The sequence below is a fragment of the Vipera berus genome (assembly GCF_964194415.1).
Source record: "Vipera berus genome assembly, chromosome: 14".
Classification (NCBI taxonomy): Eukaryota; Metazoa; Chordata; class Lepidosauria; order Squamata; family Viperidae; genus Vipera; species Vipera berus.
This window is the reverse complement of record NC_138217.1, coordinates 9,343,232-9,368,628: the sequence shown is the minus strand read 5'-3', so window position 1 is coordinate 9,368,628 and position 25,397 is coordinate 9,343,232. Positions and strand designations below refer to the sequence as shown.

The following is a 25,397-nucleotide window of genomic DNA, read 5'->3' as shown; positions in this document are numbered from 1 at the left end:
AGTCCACACGTCATAAAAGGGCCAAGTTTGAAGACCCCTGATCTAAATAATTACTTTCTCTGACACCAGCTTGAGGGCCCATAATCAATGAAACTGCTCATCAGCTGTCATAGATGGAGACTGCAAAGCATTGCTGAGATGTGATCCAGTTTCTGGAACCTCTGGAAAAATTGGAAAAATATATTTCTCTTTGCTTCTGATTGGATGGAATGTGTAATCCTGTATTTTTCTCTTGACCCTTGTTTGAGCATCCTCACATCTTACTTCTAGCTTGAAAATTATGCCCATTTCTTTATCTCTTTACTTCCACAGGGAACTCTCTTCTGCAATGTTAGGGAGACATTAAATGTATTTTAAGAATTCTTCTCCTTCTCCTCCTCTTCTCTGCAACTCCCCTCCCTTCTAGTTCTGATGATGTTACCTAGTTTGAGTAATAAAACATCTGTAAGAAAACAACCAAGCTCAGAGAGCACCAAGGACCCCACAATTCTCCTCCTCCTCTTCTTCCTCCTCCCTTCTCTTCCACACCACAAAGCCCACTCCTTTCTAGCCATGATGATGTTGTCTAGTTTGAGTAATGAAACATCTGTAAGAAAACAATCAATCATAGCAGGTTTCTGGGTGTGGAGCAGTTTAAGTAGACTGGGAAACTTCCTCTTAAATCTTAGTCCTCAAAGAGTCATCCTGTGACATCAGGAAGGGTGCAGCAGAGAGCCAAACGCAGTTCGGCTGATATTTGCATAAAAAGTGGAGAATTTGCTTCCATGGATTCAATATAAGACATTTGGAAGAGGAGAGAAGCATGAGAACCCAACAGTGTCCACATCCCTTTTACAATGCTGTGGGCCTACTCTCTTGTATTCCTGGGATGGCTCTTGTCAGGTGAGATCCAGACCGCTGGTTGAAGGCCTTCAAAGGAGGCAGGAGATGCTTGTCTGTTCCATCAAGATCCATCCAGAAGATGCGCTAACCCAGTTCCCCATTTTTTGTTTTGTTTCAGGGTTGGAGTCCCAGATGATATTAACTCAACCATCCTCCATGACTGCATCTCCAGGATTAGCATTTAGCATCCCTTGCCGAATGAACAGCGGCTACACCATCGACCGTGAGAGAGCCAGGTGGTTCCAGCAGAAACCAGGGGGCGCCCCACGGTTTCTGTATCACTATTATACTAGCACCGATCAGGGCAGGGGAAATGGGGTCCCAGAGAGATTCAGCGTTTCCCCTGATGCCTCCCAGAACCTCTGGAATCTAGTGATCAACGGCGTTCAGGTGGAAGATGACGCCGTGTATTATTGTGCCTCGTGGGACTACAAACTTACTGGGTTCACGGTGATTAATTTTTATGGGGAAGTGAGACAAATACCTTTTTGCTTGTTCACACCACGTAAGGCCTCCGCAGATGAAGCTGCGCAAACCCAAAGCACCGAACTCATTTCCCCAAAGGTAGGCAGGGATTTTGCGAGGTCTTCTGCTTCTCTTGCAATTAGGAGCCCCCGTTGCAAAGCACCGGACTTACTTGCCAAATTACACCCCTTCCCTTTCTACAGCTGTTCGTGCTTAATTACTGACCCAAAGCCACGCCGTCGATGCTTTGGGTGCTTCGGATAATTTCAAGCCTCCTGGAAGGATCTGAGATGGTTCAGCGTTCTTTGCCCTGATTTGATGATGCTGTCCTTTGATGGTCTCATCCTGTGGTTAGTTTGAGTTTCCTGCTGAAGCTGAGTCATCTGAGTTGGTGGCTCCCCCCTCCCCGCAACCTCCATCTTCTGGTAGCTGATTCTCTAACTTAGCTGTGTGCTGTGTGAAGAAGCATTTCTGCTTCTTTAGTTTTCGACCCCACCGCTACTTTTCTTCAGCTCACTGAATGTCTCCATCTTGGTGGTTTTAAGAAATGGAGAAAGGCTTATTCCTAGCCACCTTTCTCCTTCTCCCTCTCCTTCTCTTTCTCTTCCTCCTTCTCTTTCTTTCTCCTTCTCCTCTCCTCCTCCTCCTTCCCCTTCTCTTTCTCCTTCTTTCTCTTTCTTTCTCCTTCCCCTTCTCTTTCTTTCTTTCTTTCTTTCTTTCTTTCTTTCTTTCTTTCTTTCTTTCTTTCTTTCTTTCTTTCTTTCTTTCTTTCTTTCTTTCTTTCTTTCTTTCTTTCTTTCTTTCTCCTCCTCTCCTCCTCCTCCTTCCCCTTCTCTTTCTCCTTCTTTCTCTTTCTTTCTCCTTCCCCTTCTCTTTCTTTCTTTCTTTCTTTCTTTCTTTCTTTCTTTCTTTCTTTCTTTCTTTCTTTCTTTCTTTCTTTCTTTCTTTCTTTCTTTCTTTCTTTCTTTCTTTCTTTCTTTCTTTCTTTCTTTCTTTCTTTCTTTCTTTCTTTCTTTCTTTCTTTCTTTCTTTCTTTCTCCTTCTCTTTCTTTCTCCTCCTCTCCTCCTCCTCCTTCCCCTTCTCTTTCTCCTTCTTTCTCTTTCTTTCTCCTTCCCCTTCTCTTTCTTTCTTTCTTTCTTTCTTTTTTCTTTCTTTCTTTCTTTCTTTCTTTCTTTCTTTCTTTCTTTCTTTCTTTCTTTCTTTCTTTCTTTCTTTCTCCTTCTCTTTCTTTCTCCTCCTCTCCTCCTCCTCCTTCCCCTTCTCTTTCTCCTTCTTTCTCTTTCTTTCTCCTTCCCCTTCTCTTTCTTTCTTTTTTTCTTTCTTTCTTTCTTTCTTTCTTTCTTTCTTTCTTTCTTTCTTTCTTTCTTTCTTTCTTTCTTTCTTTCTTTCTCCTTCTCTTTCTTTCTCCTCCTCTCCTCCTCCTCCTTCCCCTTCTCTTTCTCCTTCTTTCTCTTTCTTTCTCCTTCCCCTTCTCTTTCTTTCTTTCTTTCTTTCTTTCTTTCTTTCTTTCTTTCTTTCTTTCTTTCTTTCTTTCTTTCTTTCTTTCTTTCTTTCTTCTTTCTTTCTTCTTTCTTTCTTTCTTCTTTCTTCCTTCTTTCTTTCTTTCTTTCTTTCTTTCTTTCTTTCTTTCTTTCTTTCTTTCTTTCTCCTTCTCTTTCTTTCTCCTCCTCTCCTCCTCCTCCTTCCCCTTCTCTTTCTCCTTCTTTCTCTTTCTTTCTCCTTCCCCTTCTCTTTCTTTCTTTCTTTCTTTCTTTCTTTCTTTCTTTCTTTCTTTCTTTCTTTCTTTCTTTCTTTCTTTCTCCTTCTCTTTCTTTCTCCTCCTCTCCTCCTCCTCCTTCCCCTTCTCTTTCTCCTTCTTTCTCTTTCTTTCTCCTTCCCCTTCTCTTTCTTTCTTTTTTCTTTCTTTCTTTCTTTCTTTCTTTCTTTCTTTCTTTCTTTCTTTCTTTCTTTCTTTCTTTCTCCTTCTCTTTCTTTCTTTCTTTCTTTCTTTCTTTCTTTCTTTCTTTCTTTCTTTCTTTCTTTCTTTCTTTCTTTCTCCTTCTCTTTCTTTCTCCTCCTCTCCTCCTCCTCCTTCCCCTTCTCTTTCTCCTTCTTTCTCTTTCTTTCTCCTTCCCCTTCTCTTTCTTTCTTTCTTTCTTTCTTTCTTTCTTTCTTTCTTTCTTTCTTTCTTTCTTTCTTTCTTTCTTTCTTTCTTTCTTTCTTTCTCCTTCTCCTCTCCTCCTCCTCCTTCCCCTTCTCTTTCTCTTCCCTCATCTTTCTCCTTCCCCTTCTCCTTCCCTTTCCCCTTCTCTTTCTCCTTCTCCTCTCCTCCTCCTACTCCTTCCCCTTCTCTTTCTCCTCCTTTCTCCTCCTTTCTCCTTCCCCTTCTCCTTTTCTTTCTTTCTCTTTCTCCTCTCCTCCCCCTCCCCCTTCTCTTTCATCTTTCTCTTTCTTTCTCTTTCTTTCTCCTTCTCTTTCTTTCTCCTCCTCTCCTCCCCCTTCTCCTTCTCTTTCCCCATCTTTCTCTTTTTCTTTCTCCTTCTCCTTTTCCTTCCCTTTCCCATTCTTCTTCTCCTTCTCCTTCTCCTTCTCTGTCTCAGAGGAACTGCTTGCCTGTGGCGGTTGTAGGTGCTCCATCACTGGAGGGTTTCAAGAAGAGACTGGACATCAATTTGTCCAGAACGGCGTAGGATCTTTTGCTCGACCAAGGGGTTGAACTAGAAGACCTCAAAAGTGTCTCCCAACTCCAACAGTCAGGAGTTCGATTCTCACCGGCTCAAGGATGACTCAGCCTTCCATCCTTGGGTAAAATGAGGACCCAGATTATTGGGGGCAACATGCAGACTCTGTAAACCTCTTAGAGAGGGCTGTAAAGCCCTATGAAGTGGCGTATAAGTGTAAATGCTCTTGCTATTATCAAGGAATCCACCTCTTGTTAAATCGATTCTTTTATCCAAAGAAGAGAATATATTTAATTTTCTTTCCATTTGGAAATCGCTTCCAGATTTTGTCCTGGTGACGGAGGGGAAAAAAAGAAAATTTTGTTTTTGTTCTTGTCGATTACGTAAGTTTGCTTTTAAAGAAATGGCTGGTATAAACTATTGTATAAAAGAAAAAAGAAAAAGCTGAGGCTTCATGCCATCATCCTATTCTCCTGCACCAAAAGGAGTCGGGAGTCAATGCTTCCCCCCCACCACCTTTTACCTTTCCACCTCGCGTTTTTCTCTTTTCCCTTCCCCTAGTTTTCCATTACGTTTTATTTTCCTTTTGTATCTTATATTTTGATAAAATTAATAAAACATTGGTGTTAAAAAATAAAATAAAGGAATCCATCTCCATCTCCACCATCTCCATCTCCCTCCTCACCTCCCACGGAAAGGGGGCAGCAGAAAAGCCACTTGCTGATTTTATGCGCCTTTTCACCCAGAGCCTGGACTTAAAAAGCAATCGATTTGCATGAAGGCTTTGCAGACTTGCCCTCAGAGGCGTTTAAAAGGATCTTGGAAGTGGGCCAGTTAGCGATTCCCATCCTTCCAGAAGATAAGCTGTCTTTCCATCATGGCTTGGGTCCTTCTGCTCTTCACCCTCCTCGCCTCCTTCAGTGAGGGACTTTTAATTCCTCTAGGGAAGGGATAAACCCTACAGGCATCCAATGACCTGCTCTGGTGTTGAGCAGACAATCATTCAATATTTTCCTCTGTGATCTAGTCCCATTCTTTTCCCCTCTCCGTCATCTCTTTCAGATCTCAGTGTCCAGCAGCTGAAGAACCTGAAAGATCCAGAATTGGTTGCCCCAGGAGAGACAGCCGTTTTGTCATGTAGCTACAGTGCTGGAACCATCACAGATAACAATTACCCTCTATGGATCCAGCAGAAGCAAGAAGAAGTTCCACGGCTCTTGATCTATGCCACCAGCACTAGGGCCAGTGGGACCCCAGCCCGCTTCTCTGGGTCAAAGTCAGCAAACACCATGTCCCTGATCATCACAGAAAGCCAGGTGGAAGACGATGCGAGTTATTACTGTGTTGTTTGGAGTGGCAGCGGGTGGCACATCTGTTCATTCGGATGGGAAACCAAGATTGAAACCTCACAGCAGGAGCTGAACCAACTTCAGAAGTTTGGGTTCCTCTTATTACAAGGAAGACCACAACGAATGAGATGGTAGCTGGATATTTTTGGACCACACCGCAAAGACAGTTTTAAGGAAAGAAGAGGTTTCAAGCCTTCCAGATATGGCCTCCACTTTCCGTGCTTTGGAATGAAAAACATGGAATTTTTGGAATAAAGAATGAAATAGAGTTTGGACCAGGAGGGTTTCCCAAAGACTGTTCTACATATTAAAACGCACCCTAAACCTCCTTGAGATGGAGACTTCCTCACTGTGGATTCTTTACAGGTGGGAAAATTGAGTATCCCAAACTCCTTGGACATTCAGCTCACTGGCTACCATTATATCATGGCCACAAAAATGGCGCCCTGCTGGATGGTCCAGCAGTCTGTTTTCCTTCTGGCCAATCAACAACATAAGGAAGTCCACCAGCTTCCCACCAAGTGGTCTGCAAAAGCAACCACACTGTGTAATGGTATGTGAGCGTGACCTTGGAGAGAGGAGGAAGAAGCACAGCCAGGGAATGGTCAGATAAGAGGCCTTTTAGCCTGCTGTAGGAATGTGGGAAGAGCAAACATCTCAGAAGAGATCCTCTTTGTGCGATGAAAGCGACATGGGAGAAGTATATTTTCAGACTTCCGAGAGTCTGTTAATGTAACTTTATGGTACAGAACAAACTTTCCCACGTGGGCTTGCTTCTTCTAGGGACTGCCTCACAAAGCTGGGATCAATCTTGCAAGCCTGAAAGTACATTTCTTCTCCCATCATCTTTATGGCTCAAATTATAGGGAGAATGGGAAAATGCTTCAGCCTAGGTTCTGCTTGGTGAGTGTTGAATGAGAGCTGTCTGTCCAGATGTTTTCATGTTCTCCTCCCAAATTTCCTGCAGCTTAGTAGAGCATCTGAGTTCTCCAATGTTTCAGCTCTTATTCAATTCAAGCATCTCTGTTCCAATTTCTTCGAAGTTAGTGATGGGGAGCAGATACAATTTAGAAGACCCTCCAGAGGTCTGTCTAGCAGGTGCACAGCCACAGGCAGAAGTTAAAGGTCCAAGTGATTTGCATAAAGGAACTGATGTTTTTGGCCTCTGGGGATTTAAAAGCAACCGGGTTGACCCCCAAGAGAAGATTTTTTTCCTTCAAGAAGATGAACGTATCAAGTCTCCCCCGAATAAGCAGCATGTTCTTCCTGGCCATATTCCTTGCCACCATTGGTGAGCTACCTTGAGTTGGTGGAAGAGAGAAGCTGTGTCTTCTCCAAAATGGTGGCCATGGCTTCTTCATAGTCCTTTAAATAAAACAGTCCTGTGCTGTGTTTCCTTGCAGATCTCAGCCTTCAGCAGCTGCAAAGCCTGAAGGACCCAGAATCGGTGCCTCTTGGTGGGACGGTCACCATATCTTGCAGATACTCTACTGGAATCATCACTGACAACAATTACCCTTGGTGGGTCCAGCAACATCCAGGCAAACCACCCCGGCTCTTGGTTTACCAGACCAGTGTCAAACCTTCTGGTGTTCCAGCCCGGTTCTCTGGGTCCAAATCAGGGAATGTGATGTCGCTGACCATAACAGGAGCCTTGGCAGAAGATGAAGCCAACTATTACTGCTCTTTAAACCCAGGGGGCTCATGGCACAGTCATTCAGTGCAATGGGGAAGGAAGGCAAAAACTCTCTTTGCTCTCTTCAAGCAACGATAGCAGTTGAATTGTCCCTGAAGCTTCCTGTTCATACTGTGGTCAGTCTGAAGATGAAGGTGCATTTTGACTAGAGCAGTGTTTTTCAAAGTTAGAACATAGAATAATAGGGTTGAAAGAGACCTTGGAGGTCTTCTAGTCCATCCCCCTACTCAAGCCATACCAACAGGCTGAAGAAGAGCTTCTATCCGTGTGCTGTTAGGCTTTTGAACGAGAAATAACTTTTGTGAACTTTTGTGAATTTTATGCAGAATTGACTTGGGAGGCCGGTGTGTGGTGTAGTTGGTTCACATGGTGTAGTAAGATGGAGGGTTTGTTGTCACTGTGTGTTGGCGGGTGGGAGCACAAAGGGAGGCTCAGCTAATCTCAATGTGCACATAGTTGTACTTTGACAATAAAGGTTCATTTCATTTGGGTGCCTTCCCGAACTCAGGCCTTCTGCTCAAGGAGCAGCAGGCAACTCTGGCTCAGAGGACCTTTGCACAGCTTCATTCTGTTTGCCAATTGTGTCCACTCCTGGATTGGGAGATCCTGGTTATATTCACTCATATCTCAGACAACCTCATGATTGGATTACCAAATACACTACATACAGTAGGGTTGACCTTGCAGACACCTTGAAAGTATCAGTGGCTACAGCATGCACTAGCATGGGTAGTTACGGGTAAACCTTGCCACGTTCCTAACCTCCCATCTCTGACTTCATGAGCTTGGTTACTAGTTGATTCTGGATAAAGTCCTTACCGATAAGACCTTTCACGTTACAAATCCGGGTTACTTGTGAGACCATCTGCAAGTAATTACTTCTGCCCTCCAGTGATATCTGACCAGTTGGTTGTTTTCTTCCACCTTGACCCTAACCCTTATTGCATCAGAACATAATTGATGATATTCTCCATCCATTTCATCCTCCAGGTAACCCTGTTTGATAGGACAGGAAGAGGAACAAGAGCTATAACTGAAAGATCGCTCGACTAACTTGTTGGAAGGATGCACGTTTCATCTTAGGATCCTCTGGTTCCATGTTATATTGTAAAAGGAGCAGCTCACTTATTATTATTATTTTCCTAAGCTCAGAAATATCTCTTGTAGGCCAACAGGGTGCAGGCAAACACCTTCACTCCCGTGTACAATGTGCAAAGTCCATTTGCATACAGAGTTGCATTCTTCGTCCCCGGGGGACTTAAGAGAGACCTGGTGGATGCCAGTTCAAGAGTCTTTCCTTCAGGAAGGCCCCCCAGTTCTCCATCATGGCTTGGATGCTTTTTATCTTCATAGTCCTCTCTTTTTCCAGTAAGAGAAACAGAGGAAATAGCCCTTTTGAGACTCACCCATAGGGAATCCAGCGTGGGCAAATGGTGGATCCTGCTGTGCAGCATAGATTCATTTTAATATCTTCCTAATTCCGTGTTCTCTTTCAGGGGCCAGCATCCAGCAGCTTCAGAGCCTCAAGAATTCAGACTTTGTAGCTCCAGGAGGGACAATCACTATGTCTTGTAGATATGGTGGAGGAATTATCACTGACAACAATTTCCCTGTGTGGGTCCAACAGAAGTCAGAGCAGATCCCAAGGCTCTTAATACACAGCACCAGCGCCAGAAACACAGGCGTTCCTGCCCGTTTCTCTGGCTCCAGGTCAGAGAACACCATGTCCCTGACCATCACAGGGGCCTTAGTGGAATATGAGGCCACCTATTACTGTGCTGTCTGGATCGGAAGCGGGTGCACAGTCTCTGATTCAGATGGAGAAGTGAGACAAAAAAATAAACCTTACAGGATATGAGCAACTTTGATTGGTCTGGGTACCTCTTACATGAAACGGACTGCAGATGAAAGCTTTCTGAACAAAGTCAGTACAGCTGTGAATATTCCTAAGCATGAAATAATTGCAGCACAGGAGAGGGTCCGACAGGAAAAAGTCAACCTTTGTTCTGTACCAGCCTACTACCGGCCCTGCAGAAAAGGCAGGGACAACCCCTTTACAACACGGCAAGAGGCTGGAACTAAGCCTGCCAAATTTATTGACATAAAACAGAGCAAAACAGAGACACGAACCATGAAACAGGAGCTATTCAAACGGTTGCCTTCAGCAAACCAGCCCTCCCACACATTCCCCTTTTAAACAGTTCAAGGCATGGCTTCTCTCTGCCTCCTTCTGAGGTGCCCCATTGCCTTCCTCTGTTTACTCCTGCTTGACTGCCTCCTGCATCGGGCGTCCTTGAACAGGGCCAGCTGTGGGTCATCTTCATCCACACTGTCAGGCTCACACAGCTGGGTCTGCGTGGTCACCAAGTGGGAGGGGCCTGGCTGAGGGCTCTGCGAAGCCTCAGGGCTGTCCTCTGCAGGCTCTCCAACACCCCCCTCCTCTTCTGAATCGTCCGACCCAACTGCCGAACCCACAGGCTGACCCTGAATCACAACAACCTTCACATTTGAAGAGGTGTTTTGTTTTTGTCCTTTATGGAAGAAGAACAGATTTTCTTCCATTTCCCCTCCGCCCCTCAAAATACCTGGTCAATTTTCCAAATCCAGGACATCTAAAAAAAAAAGGCCACCATTGAGATGGGACATTTGATTGGCTATTTTAAAAAAAAGAGGCCTTTGGAGCATGTCCAGAGTGCATCTTTGCTGCTAAACTCTGCAAAACAGACAGACAGTAGGTATGGTGAGATGACAGAGAGATAACCCTTTGGAAGGGATTATCACCATGATAATCATCATTACGAATATGAGCAGCATTTTCTGGGGAACATTCTTCCAAAAGGCCAGTTCAAAATGCTTGGTGACCCTAAACATGATTTGTTATTTTTAGAACTTAAAAGATCAGCCTGGTTGGTATCAATGGCCTATTGGAGTTAGGACTTTCTCAAATTTTGTAGGAAATCATCGCAGGAATAAATTTGGAATCTTTGACCGGCCAAATGTGGTAATCGATCACTGAATGATCACTGTGGTGAAGCCTCATCCTCAATCACATCTTTATTTGAGCGTTATCACATGTGTCTCATTGTTTTCTGAGGAGGAGGAGGAGGAGGGGGGAGGGAGAAGGGTGAAGGGCAAGGTGGAAAAACAGAAAAGAGGAGGAGGAGGAGGAGGAGGAGGAAGAGGAGAAGGAGAAGAGAGAGAAGGAGGAGGAGGATATGTAGGTACTGTAATGGCCTGTAGGGGCTGCTGTTGTTCTTCCTACTAAAATAACCATCACTAACTTTCATGCGCTTAATTCTCAAACCATACTGAACATTTCTGGCATAGGAGAAAAGAAATAATTATCCGGAGAGGACCTAGATTAAGAGAACTATGCAAAGAAAGTATAACTATTAGGGTCAGGGGACTTTTCTCCTTTCTTTGACTGGAAGATTTGAAAATTTAAGTTGGACTCTATGGGTTGAAATCTATCAAAAGTAACCCTTAAGTAGGAGGACATAGTTTATATATGAAAATTGAGGACAAGAGGCTGATGCCTGGAATGGATGTTCATTACCCTGATAAAATTATCCCATGCACTGCCAGTCTGTAGAATATTTAAAATTCCTTGCCTTTGGCCATCCAAATCAGAATTTACTAGTACTCCATGATATATGGAGGAATCTAAGGATTCATCCCAAGCTTCTTCTTGATGAGTTGATCTAGAACAGCTTGTCTGGAGAGTAAGGAAATAGAGTCTACCCATTATCTGAAGATCTAACTATCCTACATTCCAAAAAAAAATATTTAGTTTGCTTTGGAAATATTTTCTGAGTCTCAAGCGTGCTCACCCTTAATCATATCAAACCTCTCTACCACCATCTCTCTGAAGCCAGCCATGTGCAGAAGATAGAATGCACAAGACTCTTTCAGCACAGAGTCAATCAAACAGGTGCCAGAGTTTCTCTTGTGGTGGTTCCACCAGCCAGAGACAGAAGTTAAAGGTGCAAGTGATTTGCATGAAGGAACGGATTTTTTTTTGCCTCTGGGGATTTAAAAGCAACCGGGTTGACCCCCAAGAGGAGATCTTTTTCCTTCAAGAAGATGAACGTATCAAGTCTCCCCCGAATAAGCAGCATGTTCTTCCTGGCCATATTCCTTGCCACCATTGGTGAGCTACCTTGAGTTGGTGAAAGAGAGAAGCTGTGTCTTCTCCAAAATGGTGGCCAAGGCTTCTTCATAGTCCCTTAAATAAAGCAGTCCTGTGCTGTGTTTCCTTGCAGATCTCAGCCTTCAGCAGCTGCAAAGCTTGAAGGACCCAGAATCGGTGCCTCTTGGTAGGACGGTCACCCTATCTTGCAGATACTCTACTGGAATCATCACTGACAACAATTACCCTTGGTGGGTCCAGCAACATCCAGGCAAACCACCCCGGCTCTTGGTTTACCAGACCAATGTCAAACCTTCTGGTGTACCAGCCCGGTTCGCTGGGTCCAAGTCAGGGAATATGATGTCGCTGACCATAACAGGAGCCTTGGCAGAAGATGAAGCCATTTACTATTGTAGCGTACACACAGGGAGTGCGTAGCACAATCATTCAGTGCAATGGGGAAGGATGGCAAAAACTCTCTCTTTCTTTGCTGTCTTCAGGCATCGTTACCAGTTGAATGGTCCCTTGAGCTTCCTGCTCATGATGTACTCAATCTGCAGATGAAAGGACCAAAGAAGTTGAAATGCAAATTCTACTTTGGAACAGAAATAGGCATTCAAATGCAGGGAGAAATCACTAATTTGGATTCAATTCAAATTCATAAATCTTCTCCATCTTTTCCTCCCCTCGTCCCCTCTCTCCCTTCTCCCTCCCTCTCTCTCTTGCCTCATCTCCCTCCCTCTCTTCCTTCCTTCCTTCCTCCCCCTCTGTCTTCCTCCATTTCTCCCTCCGTCTTTCTCTTTGTCTCTTCCTCTCCCTCTTTCTGTCCCTCCCTCCCTCTCTCTCTCCTCCCTCTCTCCCTTCTCCCTCTCCCTTCAACCTCCTCTAACATCAAGGCTGCTTTACATCACAGAACACAGCCCAGAGGACAAAATCAACTACTACCGATTCATATTCCAGCACTTTCTGGTGCAGAGGAAAACATGGCATTTATTCAAGGATGACCATTTTCAAGATATTTCCTTTCTAAGGAGCAAGAAGTTTCAGAAGCTGAGTAAAATGCAAAACACCATAGAATGTCATGGGAAAGAATTGCAACCCTTCCATTTAGGGATGGCCAACAAGGCTCAAAAGGTGTTTCTAACGTTGGTGTTATGTATGGGGATTAATAAAACACAAGCAGCGGCTCGCTATTACCATCAGGTGGCGCTGTACTGTGCCAGGATTGGCGGATAAGCGCCCGGCGGGAAAACCACGTAAAGGGATTGGCTACCTGTATACCTAGCCAGGTATATAAGGGGGTACCAGGTAGCCCCTATTGTCAGTTCATGTCGAGGTATTAACCTGTCAGAGGGCGACGGACGGTGCTCCAGATGATGCATGGGTGAAGGAAAGAAAACACGATGCATATTCTACTAAATAACCTTTAGTTGCCCTCCGGGTGAGATTCAAGGTGCTGGTGATGACCTATAAAGCCCTAAATGGCTTGGGTCCGGGATATCTGAGGGAACACCTGCTGCCGGCATCAAGTTCCCTTCGTCCAGTGCGCTCCCACAGGGAGGGTCTTCTCAGGGTGCCACCGGTAAGAGATTGCCGGCGGGTAACACCCAGGGATAGGGCCTTCTCAGTGGGGGCGCCTGCCCTTTGGAACCAGCTGCCCGTGGAGCTGAGGACTGCCCCCGACCTCCATTCATTCCGCCGGGGCCTGAAGACCTGGCTCTTCGAGCTCTCTGGCCCAGGCTGAGGATTAATCTTATTTTAACTGGGGTTTTATTTAGACAGGGACACATATAATTTCTTTTAAAATTTGTTTTAACTTTTGTATTTTGGTTTTTTTTAATCACCCTGTAAACCGCCCTGAGTCCTTCGGGAAAGGGCGGTATATAAATGTAATAAAATAAAAATAAATAAATAAATAATTACAAAAGAAAAGATATAAGAACAAAGAACACTAACTACATTTTCTCATCAGGCAGTAAAAGGAAAGTGAAGAGACAAAGAATAGAAAAAAAGCTTTCTTACGCTTGCACACACAGCAAAGCTAACTCATAACATGGCTAGGCCACATGACATTCACTATGGTGACCAGATAAGTTTTCAACACAGGTGCAGAGCAGAGAGAAAATGTACAATTAGAAATGAGCTTTTCGGACGAACTAAAAAAAAAACACGTGCAGTGACAGTTCAGTACGTCCACCAATAAAGAGCTGTTATGCTGAACCCTTTGTCCTTCATATTGCCATGCGGTCAAGAACCCACTACGCAATAGTGGCGACGAAGGTGGGATCCTGTTTCTCCTGAGGAGCTGAAGTCACTAAAGGTCAGAGGAAAGAAGCATCTTTCCCCGAACCATCTATGGCCGGCAAGCGAGCGCTTGCGGTCAGGAAAAAAACGGAGAAACAGGATACACCATGGCGAAATTCGGACAGAACCCACTACACAATAGTTGGTTTATTTTACTGTCCACAAAGCCATGTTGATGGTCTCTGTTTTCATAATAATTGAAAGCAGTGAAATAGGCCGAATGAGAATCATTGCTGAAGACAACTCAATGATCTTAATGGTGGAGTTGGGATTTCAGTCTAGGATTCTCCGGTTGCTGCTCTGAACTCTTATTTCGCCGGTGTGCCTCTTTGTCACCAAGTTCACAAACACGATCTCTTGATCGACAAGGTGCAGAGATGAGCATTGTTTAAACAGACACCTGATTTGCATGCAGGTTGCATTCCTCTCCTCTAGGGGTTTAAGACAGACCTGAGAGAAGACATGTAGGGATCTTTAGATTCGGGAAGAAGACCTCACCACCCACCATGGCTTGGATTCTTCTGCTCTTCACCATCTCATCCTCCTTTGGTGAGACAAGAGAATCAGGGGAATGAAAAGATAACTCTTTGCATGATTTTTCACAGGAAGCACAGTGCAAGCAAACGTTGGTTGTCATGCTATTATATGCCACAGTGTAGAACTGTTGCTATTATTATTATTTTTAATAAAACCATATTCTCTTTCAGGGGCCAGTTTCCAGCAGCTGCAAAGCCTGAAGAATTCAGAATCTGTAGCTGTAGGTGGCACGCTCACCATGTCCTGTCGCTATAGTGGTGGGATTATATCAGACAACAATTACCTTTGATGGCTCCAGCAGAAGCCCGGGGAAGTTCTAAGGCTCTTAGTTGCTACCAGCAACAGCAGGCCAACTGGTGTCCCAACCCGCTTCACTGGGACCACCTCCGGGAACACCATGTCCCTGACCATTGCAGGAACTTTGGGTGAAGATGAGGCTACTTATTACTGTGCCGTCTGGACTGGGAGCGGGTACACAGTGCTTGAGTCAAATGGAGAAGTGAAGCAAAAATTCTCTTACTATAATAGAGATCTTAAATGAACTTCTTGAGCAAAGGCTTTCTGGATAGCGATTGCACGTTTTCAAGGGCTGTGGTGGAACGTAGTCTGGATTCCCAGGAGGGAGGGGCCGCATTCCAGAGGACCAAGAGACAGCAAAGTTTAGATAGTTGGTTGGTAGAAAGAGGGTCAAGATAGTTCTTCCTTAAAAGTTCTTTAATGATTCAAGAAGTTGCCTTAGTTTGGCAAGATTTCTATCTATAGGTGAGGAACAATAAAGAGGAGTGTTGTGAAGTGATTCAGCACGCCTTTTCTTAGTTCTGGGGTCTGATATGTGCCAAGAAGTCACAGCATTCATCAAAACTATTAAGAAACTATCAATTTTCCAAGTTTTTTTAAAAAAAAATGAAGAAAAGTAGTTTAACACTCCAATATCTATTATTTCTTTGTGTCGTTATGGCAGTGGTGTTTTGCCAGAATTTGTAGATCCTGTTCAACCTGAAGCTCATTGCGTGAATCAAAAATGGCAGTGAGATGGGTGAGGAAACATTATTCCAATCTTCTTTCCATCCACATAAATCACGCATATTTCTAGTGCTGAATTTGAAACAGAGAAATACTACAGGCAAAGCATTCTTTTAACAGCACTTTGTCCCTTTCCTTTTGCCTTCCCACCTCATTCTATCAGTTAAACTAGTCAATGGACCTAATAGAGTTGCAGTTCACAAACATTTATGTTGTTTAATAAAATATCGTAGTTGGAAATATCTATGTAGGAAATGACCAGGCTGAACCGGAGGGAGGTGTCAAGCATGTCATTAGTTTGGAGTCCGTTCATGCCCACAATAGTCCAGCCCACCTTGAATTCCATTATCTACCACCAATTTGCCTTGACTATTAGTAGTTCAGCTTCCTGTAGAGAACATAAGCTTGCAATAAACCTTTATATTCATTTGAACTGCCCGGACGTCTTGATTTTCCCATGACATCATGCAACCAAATCTCCTTCAAATTTTGAAAAAAAAAACAACCCTAGGAGCATCATGGATCCAGCTTCTCCTTGGAATGAGCATCTATGGACCCCAAGTTTTACTAATCCCTGTAGTCTCTAGATTGATTTTCTGACAATGCCAGAAGACTCATCCCCCATCTCTGCTGAATGCAGTGGGTTTACTGAAGATACCAGTATAACAACTAAGATATAATTAATAACATCTCTGAAACAAAATGTTCTAATCTCACCAAGCCTTGAGTAACAATACAGCAGCACTATCAAGTCCAGTTTCTTAAACTTTGCATCATGTGGCCAAGGTCTTTTTTTTAAAAAAAAAAAAATCAAGTTGTACAAAAGCACTTATTTATTCCTACCAACAATAACTTGAAACCACTGCTTTTCTGAATGGCAGAGAGGGATCTCTCTCGTCCCTAAAGAGGAAAGATCAAGGAGACAAAGTGGGGATGTTTCTTATGGAAGCTTTGTACAGCTAACTGAGGTCCTTCCCGAAAGTTCTTGCTCAGCTAAACAGGGGACTGTCCTCAAAAGGTCCACCTGCAAATCCTACTGCTTGAAGAGGAGGAATCTTCAAAGGACGCTCTTTCCTTTCATCTGAAGCAGGCCCTCATATCTGAGGAAGAATGGATGAGCAGGCAGAACATTTGCATGAATTTGAATGCCCCGCTGGCAAAAGGCTTAAGAGCAGAGAGAACATCTGGGCCTGAAGGCAATTCAATCCTGTCCCAATCTCCAATCATGGCTTGGCTGCCTCTTCTTCTCATCCTCTCATCTTACTTTATGGGTAACTTAAGGCTTGGGATATGACTGGGACTAATACTCTTCCTCCATCTCCTAATAAGTTGTTGCTCCTCTACAACTTTCACTTCCAGATTTCTGTTCCTGCTACACATTTCTCCTTAGTGAAATGAACATTGTCCTAATGCTGCCATCTTCGCGCTTTTTTCCAGGGAGTTTTTCCCAAGTCTTGACTCAACCAGAATCTGTGGCTGGATCTCCTGGAGGGACAATCCGAATCACCTGTACTAAAAGCAGTGGAACGATTGGAACAGGTTATTCCTCCTGGTATCAACAGAAGCCTGGCAGTCCCCCCAAACTCCTTATATATGCTGATAGCAGCAGAGCCTCTGGAATCCCAGCACGATTCTCCGGTTCTGTTGAAAACTCTAGAACGTCTGCCGTGTTAAGCATCTCCAGTCTTGAGGCAGAAGATGAGGCTGACTATTATTGCCTGGTTTATTTGGGTGGTGGCCAGTGCACAAAGATACAATCCCGCTGAGGAGCTGAACAAAAACCTTGCAGCAGGTGAACACCAATATGCATGACTAACCAATGTGTGACAATATCTCCTTGGTTCCTCTTAGCCTTCTCAAATTCTCAGCTGCTTCCTTCCTGCTCTCACGCCCTCTTAGACTTTTAGAGATGTGATGATAACTCAATTCCAGAAGGGTGTTATAATCGGTGTGGGATTTCATGGTGGGTGGAATGAAAGTGATCAGTTGAATCATGGCTACATTTCACTTTACATTCACATTCACCAAGAGGTCTTCACATAATGGTCCATTTGGAGACAATAGCCATATTGTCCACCTTCATCCCACATTTCAACTATGACCTAGCCATGTCTCCTCCTGTTCTTCTCCACCTACTGCAATGGTGTTGGTCCACTTTAGATTTTCTAACAACCCTTCTGATCTGGAACACCCACCTTTTGGTTCCTAACTGATCATTTCTGATCAGAAAAGGTTCTTAGGAGTCTCTCATTCTCAACTTGCAGGTCTAATGTTTCTCTCCCCTTTGAAATTACATCTCTTTGGCTGAAAGTTTCCTTTGTGCCTTGCTTTCTTTTGGAGCTTTTGGTCTAGGTTGTCCTAATCAGTCCTCTTCTGTTTCAGCATCCACTGGAGAAAGAGTCAGCATCTCTTCTCCAAAAGGAGTGGAAACATTGGAGATTAATACACCTCCTGGGATCAGCGGTGCCGTCAAACCTCTGATATATGAGCAGAATAAACGAGCCTTCAAAATCTCAGCTCAGTTCTCTGTCAACAGTTCTTCCAATTTTGGCCTCCTTGATCATCAGCAATCTCTCTTACATTGGCTACAGCAGGATGTTCCTCTGCTGCTTTTGTTCGTCTTAAATGTTGGATTATTATTTTTCTTGTACTCTTGTACTATGGTTCTAGAAAACCATAATTTTCTAGATCATAACTATGTTCCCCTTCCCGTTCCTCCTTCTCACCCACCTCCTTTGGAGACATAAAAAAAATGGGGGTAAAGTTGTCATTTCCATTTCGTATAGATCACTATGATTCTTCTTGATCTTGGCACCTGCCTTGCCTAACCTCAAAACATCTCTTGACACCACGTAATCCTGACAGTAGAGGTCAGGACTGCCATATTTTCTAAACGTAGTCTGATATAGCATAGATAGAATAACAGAGTTAGAAGGGACCTTGCAGGTCATCTAGTCCAACCCCCTGCCCAAGCAGGAGACCCTACACCATTTCTGACAGATGGCAGTCCAGTCTCTTCTTGAAAGCCTCCAGTGATGAAGCTCCCATAACTTCTGAAGGCAACTTCTGTTCCATTGGTTGATTGTTCTCACTGTCAGGAAATTTCTCCTTATTTCCAGGCTGAATCTCTGCTTGATCAGTTTCCATCTGTTATTCCTTGTCTGACCTTCAGGTGCTTTGGAAAATAGGTTGACCCCCTCCTCTCTGTGCCAGGCCCACAAATATTGGAAGACTGCTATCATGTCTCCCCTATTCCTTCTTTCCATTAAACCAGACATACTCAATTCCTGCAACCGTTTTTTCATATGTTTTAGCCTCCAGTCCCCTAATTTGGAATACTGCATCCAGTTTTGGTCACCACGATGTAAAAAAGATGTCGAGACTCTAGAAAGAGTACAGAGAAGAGCAACAAAGTTGATCAGGGGAGTGGAGGCTAAAACATATAGGGAACAGTTGCTGGAATTGGGTATGTCTAGTTTAATGAAGAGAAGGACGAAGGGGGACATGATAGCAGTGTTCCAATATCTCAGGGGCTGCCCCAAAGAAGAGGGAGTCAAGCTATTCTCCAAGACACCTGAAGGCAGTATGAAAAGCAACAGATGGAAACTAGTCAAGCAGAGAAGCAACCTAGAACTAAGGAGAAATTTCCTGACAGTTAGAATAATTAACCAGTGGAACAACCTGCCTCCAAAAGTGGTGAATGCTCCAACACTGGAAGTTTTTAAGAAGAGACTGGCCAGCCACTTGTCTGAAATGGTATAGGGTTTCCTGCCTGAGCAAGGGGTTGGACTAGATGACCTCCAAGGTCCCTTCTAACTACTACTACTACTACTACTACTTCTTCTTCTTCTTTTTATTTATTTATTTATTTATTTATTTATTTATTTATTTATTTATTTATTTATTTATTTATTTATTTATTATCTTTGTTGCTCCTTTCTGCACTCTTTCTAGTCCATTTTAGTCCAAAGTAGAGTTTAAGGTCTCTGGGTATTCAGACACAGCAACAATGAAAAACATGTTTCCCCCACTAGATCTGGCTGGTATTATCCATACGTTGGTCTAATCATATGGGTGGTTTATACTCTGGAATAGAACCCCAAAAGGAGAAACTAAGGATGGCAATCAGCTAGATTGAGAAGACAATTTTATTACTGGGTCCCGATATCCATCATGAATTTTTTTGTAGTGGAGAAGTAAAAGTGGAATTTATTCTTTGGCTACCTTTCAACGTCATATTTCTCTTCTCAAGGAACACAGCTAGCAAAAACCAGGTAAAAACCAAAACATAACAGAATGTATGGGAAAGAGGTGTAATATTAATAAATTTACACAAACGAACAAATAAAGCTTCCAATCTGGGGCCTCTATCCGGACTTGAACAAGAGCTTTGGCAGTATTTCTTGGGCTGATAGATTGTCCTTCCTGCAAGATATTTTGATGGTTTTCTCTCTATTCTCATAGAAATTGCAAAAAGTGAAATAAGCCGAAGGAGAATCATGGCTGAAAACAACTCAGTGATCTTAAGGCGGAGCTGGGATTAAATCCTAGGATTCTGCAGTAAACTCTTATCCAGCTCTAAGCTCACAAATGTCATCCGTCCATCAAAATGGTGCAGGTCACACCTTTAGTAAAGTGCACAACCTATTTGGTAAAGACAGGCATCAGCATTGTTTTTTTTCCAAAAAAACACCTCATTTGCATGCTAATTACACTCCTCACCTCTAGGAGTTTAAGAGAGGCCGGGTACAAGCCAAACATGGATCATTTCATCCAGGAAGATTATCTAGTTGTCCACCATGGCTTGGCTTCTTCTGCTGTTCAGCATCCTGTCTTCCTTCGGTGAGACCAGGAGAATCAGGGGTTAGAAGGGGAAATCCTTTCAAGGGCCTCCATGTGGAAGGCAGCGCAGGCAAATACTGGCTCTATAACGTAGTTTCAGCTTTTGTTCCTTAATTCCATGTTCTCTCTTATTCCCTTAATTCCATGTGCTCCTTCAGGAGCCAGCATCCAGCAGCTTCAGAGCTTGAAAGATCCAGATTTTGTAGCTCCAGGAGGGACAATCACCATGTCCTGTAGATATGAGGGTGGAACACTTACTGACATCAACTACCCACGATGGATCCAGCAGAAGTCAGAGCGGGTTCGAAGGCTCTTAATATACAGCACCAGTCGCAGGCCAACAGGCGTTCCTGCCCGTTTCTCTGGCTCCAGGTCAGGGAACATCATGTCCCTGACCATCATGGAGGCCTTGGTGGAAGACGAGGCCACTTATTACTGTTTGGTTTGGATCGGGGACGGGTGCACAGTGCTTGATTTGGATAGAGAAGTGAGACAAAAAACGTTGAAAGGAAGTAAGACACTTCCATGGGTTTCGTTTCCTTTCTAATAAAGAAGTTCTTAAAACTATCAAGAAGCGACATGATTGTAGCCTTTCTCATTTTTTAAACAACAACAACAGACACCCCCACCACAGATTTATCTTTCTAAACTCAACATCAAGTACTCAAATGGGTCTTCTTAGACAAGGACAAAATGCTAACCATGGTTCATCCTGGTGTGCGATTCTGGGTTGCCTTAATAGAGAGATAGAATCAAGATCACGTGAAGTTCTAGTACCGCTTTACAAAGTCTTAGTAAGGCCACACTTAGAATACTGCAACCAGTTCTGGTCACCACAATGCCAAAAAAATATGTTGGGACTCTGGGAAGAGGGCAGAGAAGAGAAACAAAATGATTAGAGGGTTGGAGGCTAAAATGTACGAAGAACGATGACAGGAATTGGGTTTGTCTAGTGTAGCGAAACAAAGAACCAGGGGAAACATGATAGCAGTGTCCCAATGTCTGAGGAGCTGCCACAAAGGAGGGGGGGGGTGTCAACCTGTTTTCCAAAGCACCAGAAGGCAGGACAAGAAACAATGGTTGGAAACTAACCAAGCAGAGAAGCAACCTGGAATTAAGGAGAAATTTCCTAAAGACGAGAGCAATCAACCAATGGGATAGCTTGCCTTCAGAAGTTGTGGGTGCTCCATTACTGGAGGCTTTCAAAAAGAGACTGGACAACCATTTGTCTGAAATGATGTAGGCTCTCCTGTTCAAGCAGGGGATTGGACTAGAAGACCTCTAAGGTCCCTTCCAACTCTGTTATTCTATGTTCTAGGGCAGGGGTAGGCAACCTTGGCTCTTTTATGACTCATGGACTTCAACTCCCAAAATTCCTGAGCCAGCCATGCTGGCTCAGGAATTCTGGGAGTTGAAGTCCATGAGTCATAAAAGAGCCAAGGTTGCCTACCCCTGTTCTAGGGTAAACCTGAATTTAAATGGGTGAATGAATAAAATCCGTGAGATAGGCAAGGAAGAAAGACAATGTGATATCCTCAGAGAAACCACACTATTTTGGAATTTTGGAAACCACTGATTTTGGAATTTGGTGTAGGGAGTGCCCTGCATCCAGCTTCATTTTTATAGCACGGTGAGACACCAGCTCTTATCTTAGTAGTCCATGTACTGTAGCTTACTCAATTGGCAGCTCTTGGAGATTCCCTTTGATGAGCAGAGCAGGTTTTCAGGAAAACACCACCTTGAGAACCCACATAGTCAGTTCTCATTGTTAACATCTCTAAAATGGGCCATAATTTCCCTGAAGAGCTGAGAGGGATGTTCCTCAGCCTGAACAAAGAGGGATCAAGGAGAGAAAGAGAAGATGTTCCTCATGTGAACTTTGTCCTCTGGAGCTGCTTTGAAGTCCTTCCCAAAAGTTCTTGCTCAGCAAAACAGGAGACTGTCCTCAAAAGCTCCACCTGCAAATTCTACTGCTTGAAGAGGAGGAATCTTCAAAGGACGCTCTTTCCTTTTCTCTGAAGCAGACCCTCATATCTGAGGAAGAATTGATGAGCCTGCAGGACATTTGCATGAATTTGAATGCCCCACTGGCAAAAGGCTTAAGGGCAGAGAGGACAGCTGGCTCTGCAGACAGTTCAGTCCTGAATCCCACCTTCCACCATGGCTTGGCTGCCTCTTCTCATCCTCTCCTCTTCCTTTACGGGTAATTGAAGACGTGGGATATCTACTAAAAATGTCTGAGACTTACACTCTTTCCCCCATCACCTAATAATCCAGGGAAGTGGTTTCTCCTCTATTTCTTTGATTTCAGATTTCTGTTTCTACCACACATTTCTCCTAAGTTCAATGAACGTCGTGCTGACTGAGTCTTTCCTGTCACCTTTCTTTTTTTTTCCCCAGGGACTTTTTCCCAGTTTGTCCTGAATCAACCAGCCTTTGTGTCTGGATCTCCTGGAGGCACAATCCGAATCACCTGTAGTCAAAGCAGTGGAACGATTGGAACAAGTTATTCCTCCTGGTATCAACAGAAGTCTGGCAGTGCCCCCAAAGTCATGATATATTTTGATAGCAGCAGAGCCTCTGGAATCCCAGCACGATTCTCTGGTTCTGTTGAAAGCTCTAGAACATCTGCCGTGTTAACCATCTCCAATCTTGAGGCAGAAGATGAGGCTATCTATTTTTGCGCCGCTTATACAGGCAGTAGCTCGTACACAATGCTCCAAATCCACTGAAGAGCTGAACAAAAACCTTTCAGCAGGAGATCTGCGGTATGCATGGCTGGGCAATGTGTGACATCTTGTTCTTGGTTCCTCTTAACCTTCTCAAACTGGAAGGTGCTTCCTTCTTGGTGCCATGCCTACTCTCAGGGATGTGATGGTGTCTGAACTGGGGAAGGTCATTATTATTATTGCTCTGGGACTTCATGGTGGGGGGAATGAAGGGGATCAGTTGAATGATGGATTATGAATCATTGAACATAAAGAGTCACCCACAGAACACTTCTGTTAATAGTTGTTTGGAGACAACAACCATATTGTTGATCTTTATCCCACATTTCAACTACAACCTAGCCATGTTTCCTCCTGATCTTCTATGCCTACTGCAATGCTCCTTGGACAACATTTCTAGCATCAACCCTCCTGATCTGGAACACTCATGTTTTGGTTCTTCTGGACCAATTCTGATAAGAGAAGCTTCTTTGGAGTCCCTCACTCTTCCCTTTCACATCTAAAGTTTCTCTCCCCTTTGAAATTCTACCTCCTTGGCTGAAGATTTTTCCCCTCTTTGCTTTCTTTCAGAACTTGTCCTTAATCACCCCTCTTCCCTTTCACCATCCTACAGAGAAAAGTCAGGATTTCTTTAACCAAAATGAGTGGAAACACTGGAGATTAATACAACTCCTGGGATCATCAGATACGTGAGCAAAATAAGAGAGGCCCTTTGAAGCCCCAACTCAGTTCTCTTCCTCCCTCTTCGTAGTTCTTCCTATTCTGTCTCCTTGAGCATCTTCAATCCCTCTCAGATTGCCTACAGCTGGAATCTCCTTTGTTGATCTTTGTTTGTCTTAAACTTTGGATTTTTTTTTAACTCTATGGTTTTCTAGCTCATAGCTGTGTTCCCCTTCCTATATTCGTCTTCCTCCTTCTCCCCCTTTTGAGCCACAAAAAATAAATTTCAACATGCTATTTACATTTAATAATAATAATAATAATAATAATAATAATAATAATAATAATAATAATAATAATAATAATAATAATAATAATAATAATAATAATAAGAAGAAGAAGAAGAAGAAGAAGAAGAAGAAGAAGAAGAAGAAGGAAGAAGAAGTAGTTGGAAGGGACCTTGGAGGTCATCTAGTCCAACCCCCTGCTCAGGCAGGAAACCCTATCCCATTTCAGGCAAATGGCTGTCCAGTCTCTTCTTAAAAACCTCCAGTGTTGGAGCATTCACCACCTCTGGAGGCAGGTTGTTCCACTGGTTAATTGTTCTAACTGTCAGGAAGTTTCTCCTTAGTTCTAGGTTGCTTCTCTCCTTGACTATGATCATGATCATGTAGATCACTTTTCTTCTGTATTTTGACAAAGAGAATCTTGGCTTCTGCTTTACCCAACACCTATGAAATACTTTGAGGCTATGGTGACCTAACCAGTAGAGGTCAAGTTTGCCGTGTTTTCTAAACTAGGTCTGAAATTTTAGTCCACAAAGTTCTAGTTTAAGGAGGCTTGTTATTTATGTTATCAGTAGCAATGAGAAAACACACGTTATTTCCAAGAGCACATATGGCAGAAACAGGGGGGAAATAAAAACAGAATGGAAGGGAATGTGTGCTCAAAAGCTCCACCTGCAAATCCTACTGCTTGAAGAGGAGGAATCTTCAAAGGATGCTCTTTCCTTTCCTCTGAAGCAGACCCTTATATCTGAGGAAGAATTGATGAGCCTGCAGGACATTTGCATGAATTTGAATGCCCCACTGGCAAAAGGCTTAAGGGCAGAGAGGACAGCTGGCTCTGCAGACAGTTCAGTCCTGAATCCCATCTTCCACCATGGCTTGGCTGCCTCTTCTTCTCATCCTCTCCTCTTCCTTTACAGGTAATTGAAGACATGGGATATCTACTAAAAATGTCTGAGACACTCTTCCCCCATCACCTAATAATCCAGGGAAGTGGTTTCTCCTCTATTTCTTTGATTTCAGATTTCTGTTCCTACCACACATTTCTCCTAAGTTCAATGAACGTCATGCTGACTGAGTCTTTCCTGTCACCTTTCCTTTTTTTTTTCCAGGGACTTTTTCCCAGTTTGTCCTGAATCAACCAGCCTCTGTGTCTGGATCTCTTGGAGAGAGAGTGCAAATCACTTGTAGTCAAAGCAGTGGAACGATTGGAACAGGTTATTCCTCCTGGTATCAACAGAAGTCTGGCAGTGCCCCTAAACTCCTTATATATGCTGATAGCAGCAGAGCCTCTGGAATCCCAGCACGATTCTCCGGTTCTGTTGAAGGCTCTAGAACATCTGCCATGTTAAGCATCTCCAATCTTGAGGCAGAAGATGAGGCTGACTATTTTTGCGCCGCTTATACAGGCAGTGGCTCGTACACGATGCTACAATTGCCCTGAAGAGCTGATCAAAAACCTTTCAGCAGGCGATGTCGAATATGCATGGCTGGGCAATGTGTGACATCTTGTTCTTGGTTCCTCTTAGCCTTGTCTAGTTGTCAGGTGCTTCTTTGCTGGTGCCATTCTCTTTTAGACACGTAGGGATGTGAGGGTATTTGAATTCTAGAAGGAGACTAGAATTGGACTGGGACTCCACGGTGGGTGGAAGGAAAGGGCTCAGCTGACCTATGACTATGTTTGATTTAACACAGAATTTCTGCCCTGGGTTCTTCACAGTCTCTTCGAAGGCTGTAGCCATGTCACAAAATAACAGAGATGCTTATTCAATTGATGGCTACCCAGGTACCATGATGCTTTCTAGATATATAGGTGGTAAATTGAAAAAAACT

General features: G+C 43.6%; 2 protein-coding genes across 6 annotated transcripts in view; both read left to right on the top strand.

Annotated features, from left to right (window-relative positions):
* The window catches only part of LOC308674355 (immunoglobulin lambda-1 light chain-like), a 110,427-nt gene that overhangs the window by 9,924 nt on the left and 75,106 nt on the right, over window positions 1–25,397 (top strand). The window contains exons 1-2 of one of the 5 annotated variants that reach the window (XM_081338753.1): window positions 11,129–11,203; window positions 11,316–11,619. The exons of the other annotated variants lie outside the window; for them this stretch is intronic. Coding sequence (XP_081194879.1) covers window positions 11,137–11,203; window positions 11,316–11,619 — 371 coding nt within the window. The 5' untranslated portion in view covers window positions 11,129–11,136. Of the gene's footprint in view, window positions 1–11,128; window positions 11,204–11,315; window positions 11,620–25,397 lie in introns of those variants that run through there. 5 annotated transcript variants of the gene reach the window in all.
* LOC308674356 (immunoglobulin lambda-1 light chain-like) overlaps window positions 6,562–25,397 on the top strand; it is a 99,288-nt gene continuing 80,452 nt past the window's right edge. The window contains exons 1-2 of the mRNA XM_081338760.1: window positions 6,562–6,648; window positions 6,761–7,061. Coding sequence (XP_081194886.1) covers window positions 6,582–6,648; window positions 6,761–7,061 — 368 coding nt within the window. The 5' untranslated portion in view covers window positions 6,562–6,581. The remainder of the gene's footprint in view (window positions 6,649–6,760; window positions 7,062–25,397) is intronic.